Consider the following 17173-nt stretch of genomic DNA (forward strand, 5'->3'; position numbering starts at 1 on the left):
AAACGCTGTAGCTGTTTTCGAGTGGTGGGGGCCAGCCAACTCTTCACAGCCTCCACCTTGGAGGGGTCCGCTTGCAGTTGTCCTTTTTCTACTATAAAACCTAGGAAATTCACAGTAGGCACATGGAATTCACATTTTTCTGCTTTTACAGTTTGTTCTCGAGAAGTCTTCTCAATACATCACGTACATGAGTCACATGTTCCTCTAGGGAACTAGAGAAAATCAAAATATCGTCTAAGTAAACAAAAACAGTTTTGCTCAACAGGTCTCGTAACACATCATTAATCAAACATTGAAAAACGGCAGGAGCATTTGTGAGTCCGAATGGCATAACTAAATATTCAAAATGCCCTAAGTGGGTGTTGAAAGCTGTCTTCCATTCATCTCCGTCTTTGATTCCGATGAGGTGGTCGGCATTTCTGAGGTCAAGTTTTGAGAAAACACAGGCGGAATGTAGCGGACTGAAGGCCGAGTCGATATTTTTCACCGTGATTTCGTTTAGTCCAGTGTAGTCTATGCAGGGTCGTAGTGTTTTGTCTTTTTTCACTACAAAAAAGAAACCAGCTCCTACTGGAGAAGAGGAGGGACGGATGAGACCAGCCGCGACCGACTCGGTGATATATTTTTCCATAGCCTCTCGCTCAGGTTTGGACAGATTGAACAGTCGTTTTGTGGGGAGAGGAGCACCGAGAAGCAAATCAATGGCACAATTGTAGGGTCTATGTGGAGGCAAGGAGGAGGCGGAAGTCTTACTGAACACTTGTTGTAGATCGTTTTAGTCAGGGGGTACATTAGACAAGTCGATTACCTCTGGTGTGTGTTGCTGATCTGCCGGTCTGGCTGGCAAGGCGGAGCGGAGGCAGTGGGCGTGACAATGGTGACTCCAGTTACGTATAGTACCGGTGGACCAATCGATGTGCGGGTTGTGGAGTTGAAGCCAGGGAATTCCTAGAATGACTGAATGAAGAGGTGATGAGATGACGAAAAGTTCAAGATACTCATGATGGTTGCTCGAAAGAACTAGTTTCTGTGGTTCAGTCTTATGAGTTACCAGTTCCAGTAGTTTCCCATCTATGGCGAGTACTTCTTTGGGTGAAGACAATTCATAAGTGGGTATGTTATGTTTTTTCACAAAATCAATGTCTATGAAATTGTCGTCTGCCCCGGAGTCCACCAAAACCTGGACGGGAATTGAGTGTTCGAGTCTATGAATCATACCTGGAATCTGTATTCTCGAGGCGGAGGCGGAGGAGATACGGCTCACCAAAGTCCTCCCTCCTATTGGCGAGCCCGGTCTTTTGGCGTCTCGGGACAGCTGGAGAGAAAATGCCCCCCCTGGCCGCAGTAGAGGCACAACTTGTCTCGCATGCGCCGCTGTCTTTCCGCTGGGGTGAGGCGGGCCCGTCCCAGCTGCATGGGTTCGTCGGCAGGTGGAGGTCGAGACTCGTGAGCGTAGTCAGGAAGCACCGGGGTGGATTCTGGAGAACTGGGTTGGATGTTGGGTGGAGCTGGTCTTCTTTTCGCCTCCTGTCGTTCCCTAAATCTCTCTCACTGGTGTAAGAACTGTGAACATGTGCCTAAGTCTCCAGAATAACGAGCCGGTATGGGGATGTAGGGCTCACGTGCTTGAGGTGCTGGGCTGGTCAGCTGGTCGTCCGCATGGTGGTGAGCAACGGGAACAGCGGGTGGAGTGAGCTGGTCTTTCAGAGCCGCCATCTGACTGCCCAGTTGAGCGACGCCGGCGGTAAGCTGCTGCAGGTGATCCATTGCCTGCATCAGGGAAGACTCATGCTGGTTGACTTGGGCAGCTTGTGAGGAGAGTGCTTGTTTGAAACTCTCCGACTCTGCTGGGTCCATTCTGGCCGGAGAATTCTGTTATGGCCAGACAATGGAGAAGCAGGACCCAGGAGCAGAGTGTCAAAAGAAACAGTTTATTCACAAAGTAACAACAAAAAATCAGTTCAGCAGAACGATTGCAAAAACAAAGTAACAACTGAGATTTTCACTAGAAAAGTAACAACTAAAACTCCAACACAAAATCACCAATAATTGGGAAAGAGCCGAGATACAAAGTACAACAGAAATAATACTTAATCAAAACTGGTACTCGAGAACTGGAAAGCGAACAACTCGTGACGAGAGGCAGAAGAACTCGGGAGGCGCTCCGTGTGCGGGGATCTGCGAGAATTCTCCGGCACTGGAGATTACCAGAGGGCGGCTTAAGAAGCCAGGTGAATTAGGCAGAACGAGCTGCAGGTGTGCCGGGAGAGCAGCACTCCAGGAGATCGCTCCGCCCCTCGTCACTTGCACTACCAGAGAGGGAGAGAGAAGGTCAGTTGAAGCAAAAAACAGAAAACACAAAATCAGGACCACAACAATATATATAGGTCTGACTGCATGTGCTGACTCAGATAGTTGCATTGAATCGTGGCTGTTGCTAATTATTGATCGCAGTGAAATGCCAGACACTGTGGAAACCTGCCTGTGAGGTATTGGTGATGTGGGCACATGACTCCGCCGGTATACGAAAATCCACTTGCCCAGCACAGAGTTGACGAGGTCTGGGGTGGCGAGATTTCAGCGCACTTTTACGCCGCCGGTGTGGACCGAATTGGACCAAAAATCCAAATGCACCGGCTGATTATGCCGATACCTCCCTCTACTGCACCGCAACGCCCATCCTGGCGCACGTCTGTACGCCTCGGTTTACCAAAATACCAAGTGCGCCGCGCCCCACCACCAGCGGGGGCATAAATAGAACCCTATGAATTAGTGTAAAGTTTACAGGACAGACTGCTTGGCAGCAGCTGCCACCAACAAATCTCAATACTCTCTCATGTTTAATCTTTTGTATTGACCCTTTTATTATTCTGTCTTTCTTAGCAAAAAGTGAACTGGAGGCCCTGGAAGCTCAACTCAGCAGCACTCACAAACTGTAAGAACCCCTCCCTCCCCTTTCATTTCAACTATTACCATGACTGAGAGCATTATTAGTCCATTGAATACTGAGGAAAGCTGTGATCTTAACATATGACTGTGGCCAAGACACTGCAAAGGGTGTGTATTATTTCCTGTTTATCGCATGTTGAGTTGTCATCAGCACACGTCAAAATGAATCCTCACTGCTAGAAGGCTTATGGTTTCAGCTGTGACCAGGCAGCAGCTTCCCCTACTTGTTTCAATTGTAAAGTAAGATATTTTTGAAGTAGTGAGTCATTACCCCAAACTATGGATGAACTGTGCTTAAATCTTTGATTGCTGGCAAGTGTTTTTAATCACCTCTATTGGATTTATGGTATGAATGATAATTAGAGAGAAGTAATTAGCCTCTCTGTGCTATGTTTTTTCAATGTTCTGCATTTCTTTCCTTTTTTGCAAGGACCGCACAGTTTGTCATGAATTATTCCTTTCTCTTATATTTAACAGTGGTGGAAGAAGTACATGCCTCCATAAAAAAATATTCCATAACAAGTACAGGTCCTGCATTTAAAATCCTACATAAGTGGAATAAGTCTATCAGTCAAATAGTACTTAAAGAATCAGAAGAAAAATTACTCATTAATACTGGCGTATCATTTATAACCCAGCATTTTAGTGCTGGAGCTGAACAAGGTGGATTTCCTTTTTACTTATTTAGAAACAGTTTAGTCCACTTTTTCCCAATAATAAATTTGAGGGGTTGTGAGATGATTAATGGGAATGGGAAGTTAAAAAAAGTTCTGATATGCAATTTTTGGTATTTTTTTCTATCTTTGCTTTTTTGTGAAATACTGGATATTTTCACCATCTTAAGCATTAAAATAATAACTAAAAATAATATAAAGTCCAGAGGGGAACTGCCTCTTTGGTGGAACAGCTAACAACTCATGGACATATGAAAACAGACACTGATTTAATATGAGGAGTTTCGACTTGGTTAATCTTGAAAAATGTGTTGTATTTTATGGTCTGATATTTTTTCATGTAAAATGATTTGAAATTAATGTCAAATTTAAAAGCTAGCCTGCAGCTGTCAGTTAAATGTAGTGCAGTAAAAAAGTGTAATATGGTATTAAATGGAAACACTCATCTGCATCCATTTGTGGTATATATTCGTTGTTACTGTTGGGTCTAAATGAACTTCACTTTTAGGATACTTTTTAGCCATATTTGTTGTGATTGACAGGTCTGGCAAGCTATGTGTTATAATGTGGGCCCAGGAAAAAAACAGGAAGCGAACCCAATATGCAGACCAAACAAAGAGGCAGTTCAAATGATTTATTTTACAAAATACGGCAACAAAGGACTTATGGGTGGGTAAAGCTGGTGAGAATCAAATCAAAATGTCTATACAACCCGCAAAACATTCAATGAAAAAAGGGAACCAGTGTCCAACAGTCCAAAAAGCAAAAGCTAGGTCCAGGGGAACAACAAGGTGCAGATCTACAAACAGATAATCTAGGAAATACTCTTACAGGAAATACTCTCGAACTGACAAGGAACAGGTTCGCGAAATACAAGGGATTAACCTCCAAGGACAAAGGGAAACACATTCACTTAAATAGAAACAGGAGGAGAACTAATCAGACACAGGAGACATGAATCAGACAATCACAAGGGTGGGAAAACACAGAAAGTAGAGTAAAATCTGCCACACGAGGGAAGACTTCAAAATAAAACAGGAAGTGGCAAAACTGAAAAGACCAGATCATGACACTGTTTGCTAGCTGTGATGGTTACTGTTTGCTTGGCCCCTGTAAATTCCACTCTTTTACAAGGTCAGAAGTTTTGTGCGCCACTAACTGACAAATATGCTTGTTAGCATAAGCTCAAATTACAGCTTCAAAAAGTCCTTTCAGGTGTTACTGGGACATCATAGACTCTACACAATGTTTCCTCATCGGCTATAGGCCAGTGAAAATGACTGAGGCTGCAGGTCTCCTGGTCTTGACAGTTGCTTCACAGTCACTGGAACGTCTGCGCAGTTTAACTTTTTGGCTCCAATGTCATGTTTTCTCTCTGCTTGGGGAAAAAAGGGGAATGCCAATAAGTACATTTAGGATTATTGTGTCCTGTCAGGTTCCTGGAGCTCACAGTGTTCTTCTCAGTGAAGGCCAAGGCAGGAGAAAAGGAGGTTTCACCCAACACTGTCTTCTGCATTTGGCATGAGTTCTCATCTGACTTTAAGGACCAGTGGAAAAAGGAGAACAAAGTCATTCTCAAGGAGAGGTACAGGAACACATGCTGATCTAAGAGCTGCTGTTCTTATTCTTTCTTTCTGTCTTTCTTTCTTTTGGTTTCAAAGGTTCAGTTTGTAGGATTTATGGGGAACTATCGGTAGACATGGAATATAATCTTCATAATTCTGATTTCCTTATTGTGTAAACTAAGTTGTGTATCTTGGACATTTAACACTTTCTACTTGAAATAAGTAAGTAAAAGTAAAAGCTAAATGCCTTGAATGCAAAATTAAGATCAGCCAAATGGATTACCACCGTGACATTAAATTTGTCCACGGTTAAGTGGTTAATTAAGGTGGGGTCTTCATATCAGCTGTATTAACATTGTATGCTCTGCAGGTTAAAAGCAGCAGAAGAGTGTTTCCGACAGGCCAAGGAGAAGGCTGCCTACAGTGTCAAACCCAAACACGCTTCTGGCATCGTAAGTTGACCTTTGACCCCTGTAATTTAAGGAACCTGAAGGTCAGACGGTCTCTCTAAGAATCCATTGATATTTCCTCTGCTTTGTAACATGCAAAGAACAACTGATAAAAGGGCTTTGAGAAATATCTGCAACACTTTATTTTAGGTCTCCATATTTAGAATTCAAAAGCAGTATATGATAATATAATATAATAAAATCGTACCACCAGTTTTGCTGAACAGCTAATGACTGATGATTTAAGGTCCAGTATCACAATAACATCGAACCTTCACCTCACCTAAATATTTACAGACACTAATATTTATGTTTAGACTTTCTTAGCAATGTATCTGCATTATGAAAAACATGACAACTAAACATGCTGATTAACAGGCAATGTTTCATCCACTCATGACTTCAAGAACAGCGTCTGGACTGATTAGCTACAAGGTGGCCATATCATTATGCATGAAAGCACACACACATATTAAACTGAAACCACTCATTAAACTGAACTTTTACTGCTCTAGTTAGTTTTTCCTCCATCGCATTTTTCATCTGAGACTGATTTGCTGCAGCCACTCACTCAGTTATTGCGTAAGGGAAAAAGTAGCTGGTGAAAGTCATATGGTTAAGTTCAGTGTTGCTTGCAGAGTCTCTTGAACTGTTAATGTTGGGGAAAGATGGCAGTCATTGATAACTAATTATGAAACACAATGTGAAACCAGTATTGAAGGCAGGAAACCCCAAACTTCCACTGAGAGTATGAAAATTTAAATGAGCTCTGAGCACTAATATCTCTCTGTCAGTGGTTAACCTAAATGTTAATTTATTCTTACTTCACAGTGAAGACAGACTTTTGTTTTCTGCATCTTTGCTCTGTTTATAGTCAGATGATAGACAGGTATAATGCACCTAACCTGTATAATGTGTCCTTTCCACAGAAAGCCAAGCTTGGCATGAAGATTTGACCCAGTGGACTTGAAATGCTTGTTTTCCCCGACTTTGGGCACCAGCAGTGAGTCAAAGAGAAAAGAGTATGAAGAGAACTGAAGAGAAAGATGAAGGACAAATGCGGCCCAATGTATGTGCAGCTGAGCCCACTCTGGACATCTTGTTTGATTTATTTATTTTTTCAGTTTGATCAGTGTTGCCTGCTCTGTTAGCCTGTTGCCTTACTAGCAGTCCTGTCCAGCTGTCTAATAAAGGCCAACACAGTCATGAAAGGATGCTGCTGCAGGGTCACCAGGCACAAAAATCGAATGTTGTTGGGATCACCACAACTCTGACACATTACATACAGTGTACATCAGGTGGAATAACACCATACTGTTTGTGCAGTCAGTACCCTTACATTTAAATAAAATAAGGAATGCCTCATTTATCAGCAGAATGGTGAAAGCAAACAGTAAGCCTACACTGTTTAATGAGCAATAAGATGTTGAGCGTCTTCTCCCCCTTCATTGTAATCCAGACCACATACTAAGTAAGATGTGATGTGATGAAGACTGTTGACTGAGGCATTGGCACAAGCCACAATCACCATCACCTTCACTGCTGTTGAAAATAAAAGAATACAGGTCCCAGGGTTACAAATACACATTTATTGACCACAGGGGGGAGCAAATACACGTTGGCCAGATATCAGTCATATATACAACAGATAACTGGTTCACCTTTTAAACCAACATGGGCTCATAGCATTAATGGTGTAATGTTGTTCTAATAAAAGAAGCAGCAGTGTCTTCAGAAATGGTAATACTGAATTCAACATCATTCATTGTCATTCTCAAATTACATGAAGAATGCATGTACAGGCTTTTGTCCTCCACGTCATGCCCAGTACATGAATGCATCCTGTGAATTACTTGTGTGTGGGTATGAATTTGTGGATCTGAATCCTGGACTGTGACAGCAACACCGGAAAACAAGTGTGGAGTTCAACATGGCCCATGTCCTACAGCAAATAGTATCAATGATGTGACTGATATAATTCAAATCTTATGGATTATAATTTAAGACTGTTCAGCATTCAGATTTATCAGACCTGACAACTTGTTTGCAATAGCTTTTTGTGAAAGTAGTTTGGCAACAATGGAGATAACAGCACAAGGATCAGGAGGACGTAAAGCTGCAAGGCAAACCTCAACTACAACATGACACATGACACATCTGCAGGAACACTGTTCAGGCCAAACACTGGAATGCAGTCAGATGTGTCATCTCATCACTTGTGTGTTAATTGAAAAACAGCAAAGATTTTGGAAAAAAGTTGTTTGTCCACACTAACTATTACTAACTATAACTCCAATCATAAATCTCTCCACACATAAATGCTGTTTTATGCTATAATGTTATTCTAAATGTGATTATTGGCCTATTTCTTGTTGGAATAGCATAGATCATTCACCACAAATGGTCGTAAACTTTGAGTGCATTAGATAAGTGGCACTACAATAACATGCACATTTAGAAGATGCAGCTGTGGCTCAGCAGGTAGAGTGGTTAGTGGTTTGATCCCTGGCCTCGGTATCCTTGAGCAAGACACAAAGCCCTAATATTTTGGTACACTCCAAAAGATTTGGTCACCATCCGGTAATGATTGTTCATTACTTTGTGTTTTTTGACCATTAAAAAAAAATATCTAAACATGTTTTATTATTAAAAACAAATTCAGAGGCTTGTCCTTTGGTATAGAGATTTGTCTTTTTTTTTTTTTCCCTTGGAAAGGATGGAGAGTAACTGGCATTGATTAGCAGCACTTGAGGGCACTCAGTTATATATTCTGGTTATACTGTACAAATATTACACCAACTTCAAAATGCTATGTTGAAAAGTGACAGATATCTGGGTTCTGCCAGACAACAGTCATGGACACATTCTTTTAAATGCCGCAGTAGATGGTCACACCTCAATATCAGCACTCTCTACATGGACTCTTACACACTACTACAAAGCTGTTTCTAATTCTACATCCTGACTGTCCAATCAGATTTATCCTCTCAGTAGAAACTCATTCTCAGTATACATTTGTACAGCAGTGTTGATGGGCAGGAGAAGAATGTCATTGTAAACTTACATATGTAATTTCAATGTATGTTCAGTGATATGCCATATCATACCAGAAATACCAGATATATGTGTGTGTGTGTGTGTGTGTGTGTGTGTGTGTGTGTGTGTGTGTGTGTGTGTGTGTGTGTGTGTGTGTGTGTGTGTGTGTGTGTGAATTTTCTCATCATCTTGTTGATCACATCTTTGTGGTTGAAAGCCATGTCATAAAGGATGGATATAGTGCATTGAATTACAGCTATCACATTTTGGTTCAGAACTAATGACTTTATCATTGTAAAGTAATAAATTGTTTTAAAAAAAGATTGTTAGACACATTTTGTGTTTCTTTCATTGGTGTCTCCTGCTCTGCTGGCCAGCATGACAGCAACTTGAATACGTTTTGACTTTTTCATGTGCAATAAATGTTTCTGTATACAGTACATGTATATGAAAAGGGTGCATAAGGTCTGAGAGCAGTGTAATTTATGAAAAAAATAAAAATAATGAATTCTGCATTATTTTGGTTTTATGAAATATTTCATTGTGTTAAGGTCAAAGATGTGAGTAAAAGGTCACTGTCCAGGCTGGGAGACGAATGAGGAACACTCCTTTTAGTCAACAACAGCAATGCTGCTATCGAAGTGAACAGTAGTAAACTAGAACACTTAAAACTAATAATTAGCCCCATACATAATGCAGCAGACAAAATATCATTCAAACAACAACAATAGCAGTAGAATGTCCACTTCTATATGAGTAGTACATACAGTACATGCAAGCAAATGCATGTGCACGTAAACGTGTACTTTAGTGTGCGTGTGTCTGTGTCTTCCTGATCAAATAGTTTTCTGCAGGAGAACCTGAACACATTTTAAGATCACCAAATCCAACAGAGGAAACATGGTGCCAGGAGATGAAGTGGGATCTATCAATAATCTGGGATGTTCAATTGTTTCACAATATTTTCAGAAGTTGACATTTTGCCGGGAGACAGCCTTATCACACAATTGTCACACCTATCCTTATCTGCCTGATTTGTATATGCATTTATGTGGCATAACTGTTTGACACACTAGGTATATTTATCAGTCCTAGTACCCTTCTAAGATGTACAATCTTTTTTTCAATGTGATAGTAATTTCTTGTCTTGCTTCTACTACAGAGTCATTGTTATGTTACAAAATATTATTAGCATGTGCCCATGAACGTCAGCATTGGATGGAGGAGACACAGATGTTCCAAGCAGTCCTTGTATTAATATTCCATGTATACTTTCAATAATTTTTACAATGCCTGAATCCATTCTTGCAAAATGAAGCCTTCATTTTGTGATTTAATCTAAGTGCACAATTGGGGAACATGTTATAGTTCTGCCTGTCTGAATGGAAGCCCAGTTGCATTCCACTCCATTCCTCCTCCATACATCTTTCTATCTCTTCACCTCACCAACATCATCACTAATTGCATCATCTATATGCATTTCAGTTATGGCTAAAATATGCACTTTTTTATTCTTTATTAAATCAGAAACCTCATGCATTTTAATAGGAAAGCTGTAAACATTAATGTGCAAAATGCAATCCTTTCCTTAGAAGAAGAAGAAGAATCAGAGGAACAATCCCCTTTATTTGTCACACAATTACATACATGCAACACACGCCATGCAATTTGGTGAAATTTGTCCTCCACCTTTAACCCATCCTGGTCGCCTTCCTCCGTGGCAGACCAGGAGCGTTGGGCTACCATTCGACCGGCGCCCAGGGACCCAATCTCTTACATCACCATTGGTCAGGTGGTGATCTTCTTGCATGTTTTTAGTGGGGGTATTTTTATGGAGGATACCCCAGTTGAGCACGGGGAGAACATGCAAACTCCACACAGAAAGGCCCTTTTTTTCCTCGAGCAGCAGGCACCGAAGGCATGGTGGAGGACACGCCTCCAGCAGAGTGGCATGCAATAACAAGTCAAGTGAGGATACCAGTTTCCTACAGAAGGCAAACAAGCAAGAAAACCAAAAACAAATCATGAGTACAGGGCCAGACAGCCCATCTGACCACACACAGATCTAAAATATCCAAGAAGTAACTTATTAGTCTTTACACAATGAGTTGATTATGCACAGTTACAATCAGTGAAGAATGTGCATTTGGTCTATGGTGATCCTTTGTGATTGGATGAAGAATTTTCTGTCATGCATTTATCTCTGGAGGAATTTGCAAATGATGTATTCCAGAGTTCCCTACCCCTTCTTGTACCAAGCTCTTTGTCTTTCAAACTTTTCCCAGTCTCTGAACACAGGAAGAAGTGATGCCCTTAGTTGTTTCATTTAAGTCATTCTTAACTGTTCAGTCAGAAATTGCAGATTCACAGCCTGTAAAAGTAACCTCTGTGATTCCAAAAAAACAACGTATTGTGTCTCATGGAGTGGAATTGGAGATCCAGCAAGGTTTCTCTTTTGCCTGGATCGGACGACATGTATCTAGCCCAAATTTCAGATGATTTTTGTTGTGACCGATCAATTACCAGCGTCATGGTCAATAGTGAACAACAATCAAGCATCTATACCTATTTAGTGTGACATACCATACCACTATGTTCCTGAGCGTTGACCAATGAGGTGCTCTCTTAGTCATTTAACCATGGCGAACAGGAGGAGGAGGAGGGATGCTGAGGTTGCTGCTGTCAGGTGGGACAACTAAAGAGAGGAAAAGAACTTTCAGCTGTGGCAACAGTACCCTTGCTGAGAAACAGCGGGAGCACTTAATCAAGAGCAAGAGTTTATGGGCTGTGATTGTTAGATCTGACACGGTGACCATCGTCACTGACAAAAAAAACTGTCCAGTCTGATCCAGACATTAGCTGTTTGGTCCATTGGCCATTAATAGTCTTTCACAAATTAATCAACAGCTGCAGGGCATTACCCTCTGCACCATCAGTGACAATACCAATGACGTGTCTATCCATCTGTCAGATATACCCACTTACTAACATCCTTTGAAGGGTGGGGCTGGAGCTGATCTCTGCTGACACCGAGCGAAAGGCACATTAGACACCAGCAGTCATTTACAGGGCTGAAACACAGAGACAGACAATATTTACGCTCATATTCATACCAAAGGGCAATTTAGAGCCGCCAATTACCCTTGGCTTATCTTTGGACTGTGAGAGGAAACTGAAGCACCCAGAGAAAACCCATGCAAGCACTAGAGGAACATACAAACTCTGCACAGAAAGGCCCCAGCACAAACCAGGACCTTCTGCCTGAGACGAGAAAGTGCTAACCATTGTTCCACTGTGCCTCTCCCACCAATGAAAAAAGATGCGCACAATAAATTTGTGTATGCACAAAATATATGGCACTTCCCTCACAGAAACTACTATTTAGAAAAGAAGAATGTGTGGGGGCAGCACGGTGGCGCAGCAGGTAGTGCATGTGCCTCACAGCAAGAATGTTGCCCGTTCGATCCCCGGGCGGGGCCTTTCTGTGCGAAGTTTGCATGTTCTTCCCGTGCATGCGTGGGTTCTCCTCTCTCCGGGTACTCCGGCTTCCTCCCCCTTCCTCCCAAAACATGCTCATTAGGTTAATTGGTGACTAAAATTGCCTCTAGGTGTGAGTGTGAGTGTGAATGGTTGTTTGTCTGTATATGTTGTCCTGTGATCGACTGGCGATCACAGGGCAACAGGGTGTGCCCCGCCTCTCGCATACCCCGCCTCTCGCATACCCCGCCTCTCGCCCGTTGACAGCTGGGATAGGCTCCAGCCCCCCCACAACCCCAAAAGGGATAGGCGGCATAGAAAATGGATGGATGGAGAATGTGTAGTAAGTATGTGAACTCTCATAGACCATGTGTAGATCTTTATCTTGAGCCAGCTGATGCTTATATAATGAAACAATTCAGGTGCTATCATCAGCTACACTTTAACTGTGACTTCAACTGCAATCGACCATAACAAGTCAAGGTGAAACTTAAAGTTATTTTTATTCTTTAACTGAAATTGTAACTATGTTTACCACTTACACATCTTTTTCTTTGATCATCAGTTTGATTATTCAATCTGGGACATTAAACAACATGAATGAAAATAGTTGGCAATACCTGTTATATTAATTGTGTCACTAGTTTCCTCTGTTTTAACACACAACTTGCTCTATTTAGCTGTGTGATGAGATTATACCAGGTGGATAGCAGCAGCCTGTGATGAAGAGGCTGGTAGGATTGGACGTAGCCGGAAGCCGAGGGTCATGGGGGATGCAGAGGTTGAAAGCACCTTTACTCTTCAAATGACAATTCACATGCTTTCACAACTTCACTCAGAGCTTACAGTACACTTGACACTTCAAGTTCATTCAGTTCACTTCTTTCAGCACTGCAATTTTAATGGTTTACAATATAACTTTTATTCATTTTTGGAAGGTTATGGAGGTTTGTTTGTCTCTGTTTAAACCTGTGTTTCAGATGAGTTTCATGGTCATCTCTCAACAGTATCAACCATGATGAAGATGAAGATGTGTGCCAGCTCCAGCCTCTCCCTACTCTCTCTCTTTCTAACACTCATCAGCTGCGGATTTCAAACCAACATGTCACAACTTGACATCCATGTTTGAATTTGGCTGTTAGCAGGTGAGTAAAAGTTGCAGTCTGGCAGTAAGGCACATGCAGGAATCAAACCTGAAACTGCTTTGCTCGTGAAAAATAAATGGAAATAGAAATCAAATCTAGTCATTTCAACATTATTTTATTAAACAATCAATATAACTTTTTAAATTGAGTTGACACATCTAACTGCTCAAAAGTTGTGGAAATTCAAAAAGACTTTGCAGCTGCTTGCGGTATTTCTTTGAGTTTTGTCAGCTTTTAAAGTGGGTGGTCTTGGGAGACCGTTACGTCACATTGTTATGCATCTGGACACCAGTGACATGCGGTCAGGGGAGGCAGGGGAGGCAGTGCCTCACCTGTTCAAATATCATTAAAAAAAACTTGCTGTGGTTTATAAATTCATTAAGAGGAGGAAATTCGGACTTAAGCTCGTGACTGTTCTATAAATTTTTTTTCTGTATGATTTCAACATTTCTTTTGTCAAAATCGCTAAATTTACGCATATCCTGTTCAAATACGTGGGAGAAGGGTGAGGTGAGGCAGCAATGAGCTGTGCCTCACTTCTGATGGTGCTATACCACACACACTGACTGACACAGGCAGCTGGCGCATGCCCATTGCTGTCTCTCTTTATATCGGCCATTAATACGCAGTGAGAATGCTCCAGGTGAGGCAGACAGTACCGTGCCGCACTGATAGGTGGCAGTGCTGAGCTCCATTGGCGCAATGCACATCGCTACGTGTTCTCCTACGCAGAGGGCGATAGTGAGTGTTCAATTTTGATTATTAAAAAGAGATCAGCCAAAAAAATAAATCTAATTTAACTATAATATTCTACATCAATTATACCTTACCCCAGAACAATTACATTCATTCAAATCTGACCTGTCAGAGATGTGTTTCAGATATGACACTGAAGTTGGTTCCTTTCTACATTGTACCTGGCACTGTACCAAAGTGAGGCCTTTCTGGCATGATATCTGTTCCACTTTAACCAGGATCACAGGAGTTAGTATCCCACTGGACCCAGAACTGTGTTTATTGGGGAACTTTACATGTACTCGCGGTTCTCTAAACAATGCATAACTCAAATTTATGGAGATTGCTCTGTGTGTGGCCAAGAAGTGCATTGCAGTGTCATGGAAATCTGATTCCCCTCTTTTTATTAACAGGTGGTCTTTTGAGATGAATAGTTGCATTCCCCTGGAAAAAATCACATATTGTCTGAAATCTGGAAATGATACAACACGTTTTTGAAAATTTGGCAGCCATATTTAGACCATATCGGTACATCTCTTACTCCAAGTACTTAATATAGTTGTTTGTATTGACCTTGTGCACTAACTGTAAATTTTTTTTAATTTTTTTTTGGGGGGGGGGCTCTTTGTTAAGGTAAGGAAGTTCACCCTTTATGCCTTACCTTATGTTATGTATGTACTGTTGGTATATTGATATGTTTGTAAATATTGCAAAACTGAAAATAAAATAGTCCAAAAAAAAAAAAATCTAATTTGACCTTATATTAAATATTCTTTTATTTTTCTTGCTATCGTATTGTTGAACAGTGTGGAATTGATTAAAGCATAATTGAAAGCTTTTAAAACAACTAAATGTTTCAATTAAGGTCAAAATTGAAATATACGTTTCTATTTTGGGTTCATTTATTTTTACATCTGACTCCAGTGGAGTCAGTGCCTCACCAGTCATGAACCTGACCGCACGTCACTGCTGGACGCACATGCTCTTTTTTGTTGTCATGGGAATTTGTTCTATAAGCTCATGAATTGATACTGTATCAAGATATGACCTAGCTATTTCTAGAATATTGCAGATGTCCTGTATATAGACAACATGATCTTGTTTTTTGTATGCTTGATAATATGCCAGATTTATAGCTGATTGGCTGGAACACTGTTTCTCCAGAATGACTCACCCCAGCTTTAGGGGCCCTGTAGAGTTTTCTTGTAAACAAATAAAAGTTAGATTTACATTTACTGTTACTCATCAAAACACACTGTATGTACAGTCATGGAAAAAATGTTTAGACCACCCTTGTTTTCTTCAATTTCTTGTTCATTTTAATGCCTGATACCACTAAAGATATATTACCTGAAGAATACAATGAACACGACAAAAAAATGCAGCTGATTCCATAATAGTTTATGTCCTATTTGACATGCTTAAGCTGAATTGTATTCCCAGGGTATAGAGACCATTTCATGTCATAAGCAGCACTGCACATGCAAAGGCCTAGAGTGGTTTCCCGCTTACATTCAAGCCATAGCACAACTCAGAATCAAACAAAAAAATTATGTGAAGCCACAAAGGCAGCCATCTTGGCACTGCTGGAAATTGGCATGAGACAAAAAACTGAAGATCTCCAAGACAGCCGTTCATTACACCAAGAAAAAGCAAGCTGAACATGGTACTACCAAATTGCTAGCTGGTCAAGGCAGGAAACGTCTTTCTACCTCACGAGAGTTACGTGCACTCATCCATCCCACCCATCCATTCCTGTGTCAGGAATCGTCGTCAGACCTCCAGAGACCTTCAAAATGAGTGGGCACTATTGAGAAATGTGACTTGTTCAGCAAGGACAGTTCGAAACCGACTTCTTGAAGCTGGTCTAAAGTCACACAGGGCATAGAAGAAGCCCTTCATCAACGAAAGGCACAGGAAGGCCCAGTTACTCTTTGCGAGGGATCACAAGGATTGGACTGTTGATGATTGGGCTAAGGTTCTCTTCAGTGATGAATCCAATTTTGAGTTGATGCCCACTCCAGCCAACTTACTGGTTAGGAGGAAGCCTGGAGAAGCCTACAAACCAGACTGTCTTGCTCCTACAGTAAAGCATGGGGGTGGATCGGTGATGATCTGGGGTTGTTTCAGTATGGGTGAAACAGGGAAAATGCAATTGTGTGAAGGGCAAATGAACCAGGTCACGTACAGGGCTACTCTTGTTCCACTCTTGGTGGAACCATCTTCCAGTCTTTGTCCGGGAGGCAGACACTGTCTCTACATTTAAGAGTAGGCTTAAAACTTTCCTTTTTTAAGGAATATTGAATTGAATTGAATTTTTGATAAAGCTTATAGTTAGGGCTGGCTCAGGCTTGAACTAGCCCCTAGTTATGCTGCCATAGGATTAGACTGTTGGGGGACCTCCAAAGATACACCGAGCTCCTCTGTCCTTCTCTCCCTCTCCATCTGCACGCTCTCATGTCCTACCACGGCGTGTTACTAACTTAGCTCCTTCCCTGGAGTCTCTGTGCTTTGTCGTCTTGCAGGTTCCCATGGACAGTGGCTGAATCTGGATTGTGGATTTCAGCTGCGTCTCCTGCCTTGGCCCTGCCTGACATCCACTGCAACTGCTACTGCTATTATTACATCCACTGTCACTGTTACTGTGATTGCATGTCTGTCTCTCTGTCTCTGTCTCTCTCTGTCTCTCTCTCTGACTGCATTTCTGTCTGTCTGTCTGTCTGTCTGTCTGTCTGTCTGTCTGTCTGTCTGTCTGTCTGTCTGTCTCACTCTCCCTCTCTTGCTCTCCCTCTCTCACCCAACCGGTCGAGGCAGATGGCTGCCCACCCAGAGTCTGGTTCTGCCCGAGGTTTCTGCCTGTTAAAAGGAAGTTTTTCCTCGCCACTGTCGCCAAGTGCTTGCTCATGGGGGAATTGTTAGTTTTCTGTAGATAAAAGAGCTTGGTCTGTACCAGCTCTATATGGAAAGTGTCCTGAGACAACTTCTGTTGTGATTTGGCGCTATACAAATAAAATTAAAATTGAAATTGAATTGAATTGAATTGAATTGAATTGAATTGAATTGAAATTGAAAACAGTCTTCTTCCATCAGCTGATAAACACTTTTCCTCCCTCGAATGACTGGATTTAATTTTTGCAACAGGA

General features: G+C 41.6%; 2 protein-coding genes across 2 annotated transcripts in view; one reads left to right on the top strand and one right to left on the bottom strand.

Moving 5' to 3' along the window:
• fmn2b (formin 2b) overlaps positions 1-9366 on the top strand; it is a 41917-nt gene extending 32551 nt beyond the window's left edge. The window contains exons 17-20 of the mRNA XM_070990860.1: positions 2884-2935; positions 5059-5208; positions 5559-5640; positions 6567-9366. Of these exons, the coding sequence (XP_070846961.1) occupies positions 2884-2935; positions 5059-5208; positions 5559-5640; positions 6567-6593 (311 nt within the window). The 3' untranslated portion in view covers positions 6594-9366. The remainder of the gene's footprint in view (positions 1-2883; positions 2936-5058; positions 5209-5558; positions 5641-6566) is intronic.
• adgra1a (adhesion G protein-coupled receptor A1a) overlaps positions 1-17173 on the bottom strand; it is a 339338-nt gene that overhangs the window by 263130 nt on the left and 59035 nt on the right. The gene's annotated exons all lie outside the window — the stretch shown is intronic.

The sequence above is a fragment of the Chaetodon trifascialis genome, chromosome 21 (assembly GCF_039877785.1).
Source record: "Chaetodon trifascialis isolate fChaTrf1 chromosome 21, fChaTrf1.hap1, whole genome shotgun sequence".
In the NCBI taxonomy this organism is placed as follows: domain Eukaryota; kingdom Metazoa; phylum Chordata; class Actinopteri; order Chaetodontiformes; family Chaetodontidae; genus Chaetodon; species Chaetodon trifascialis.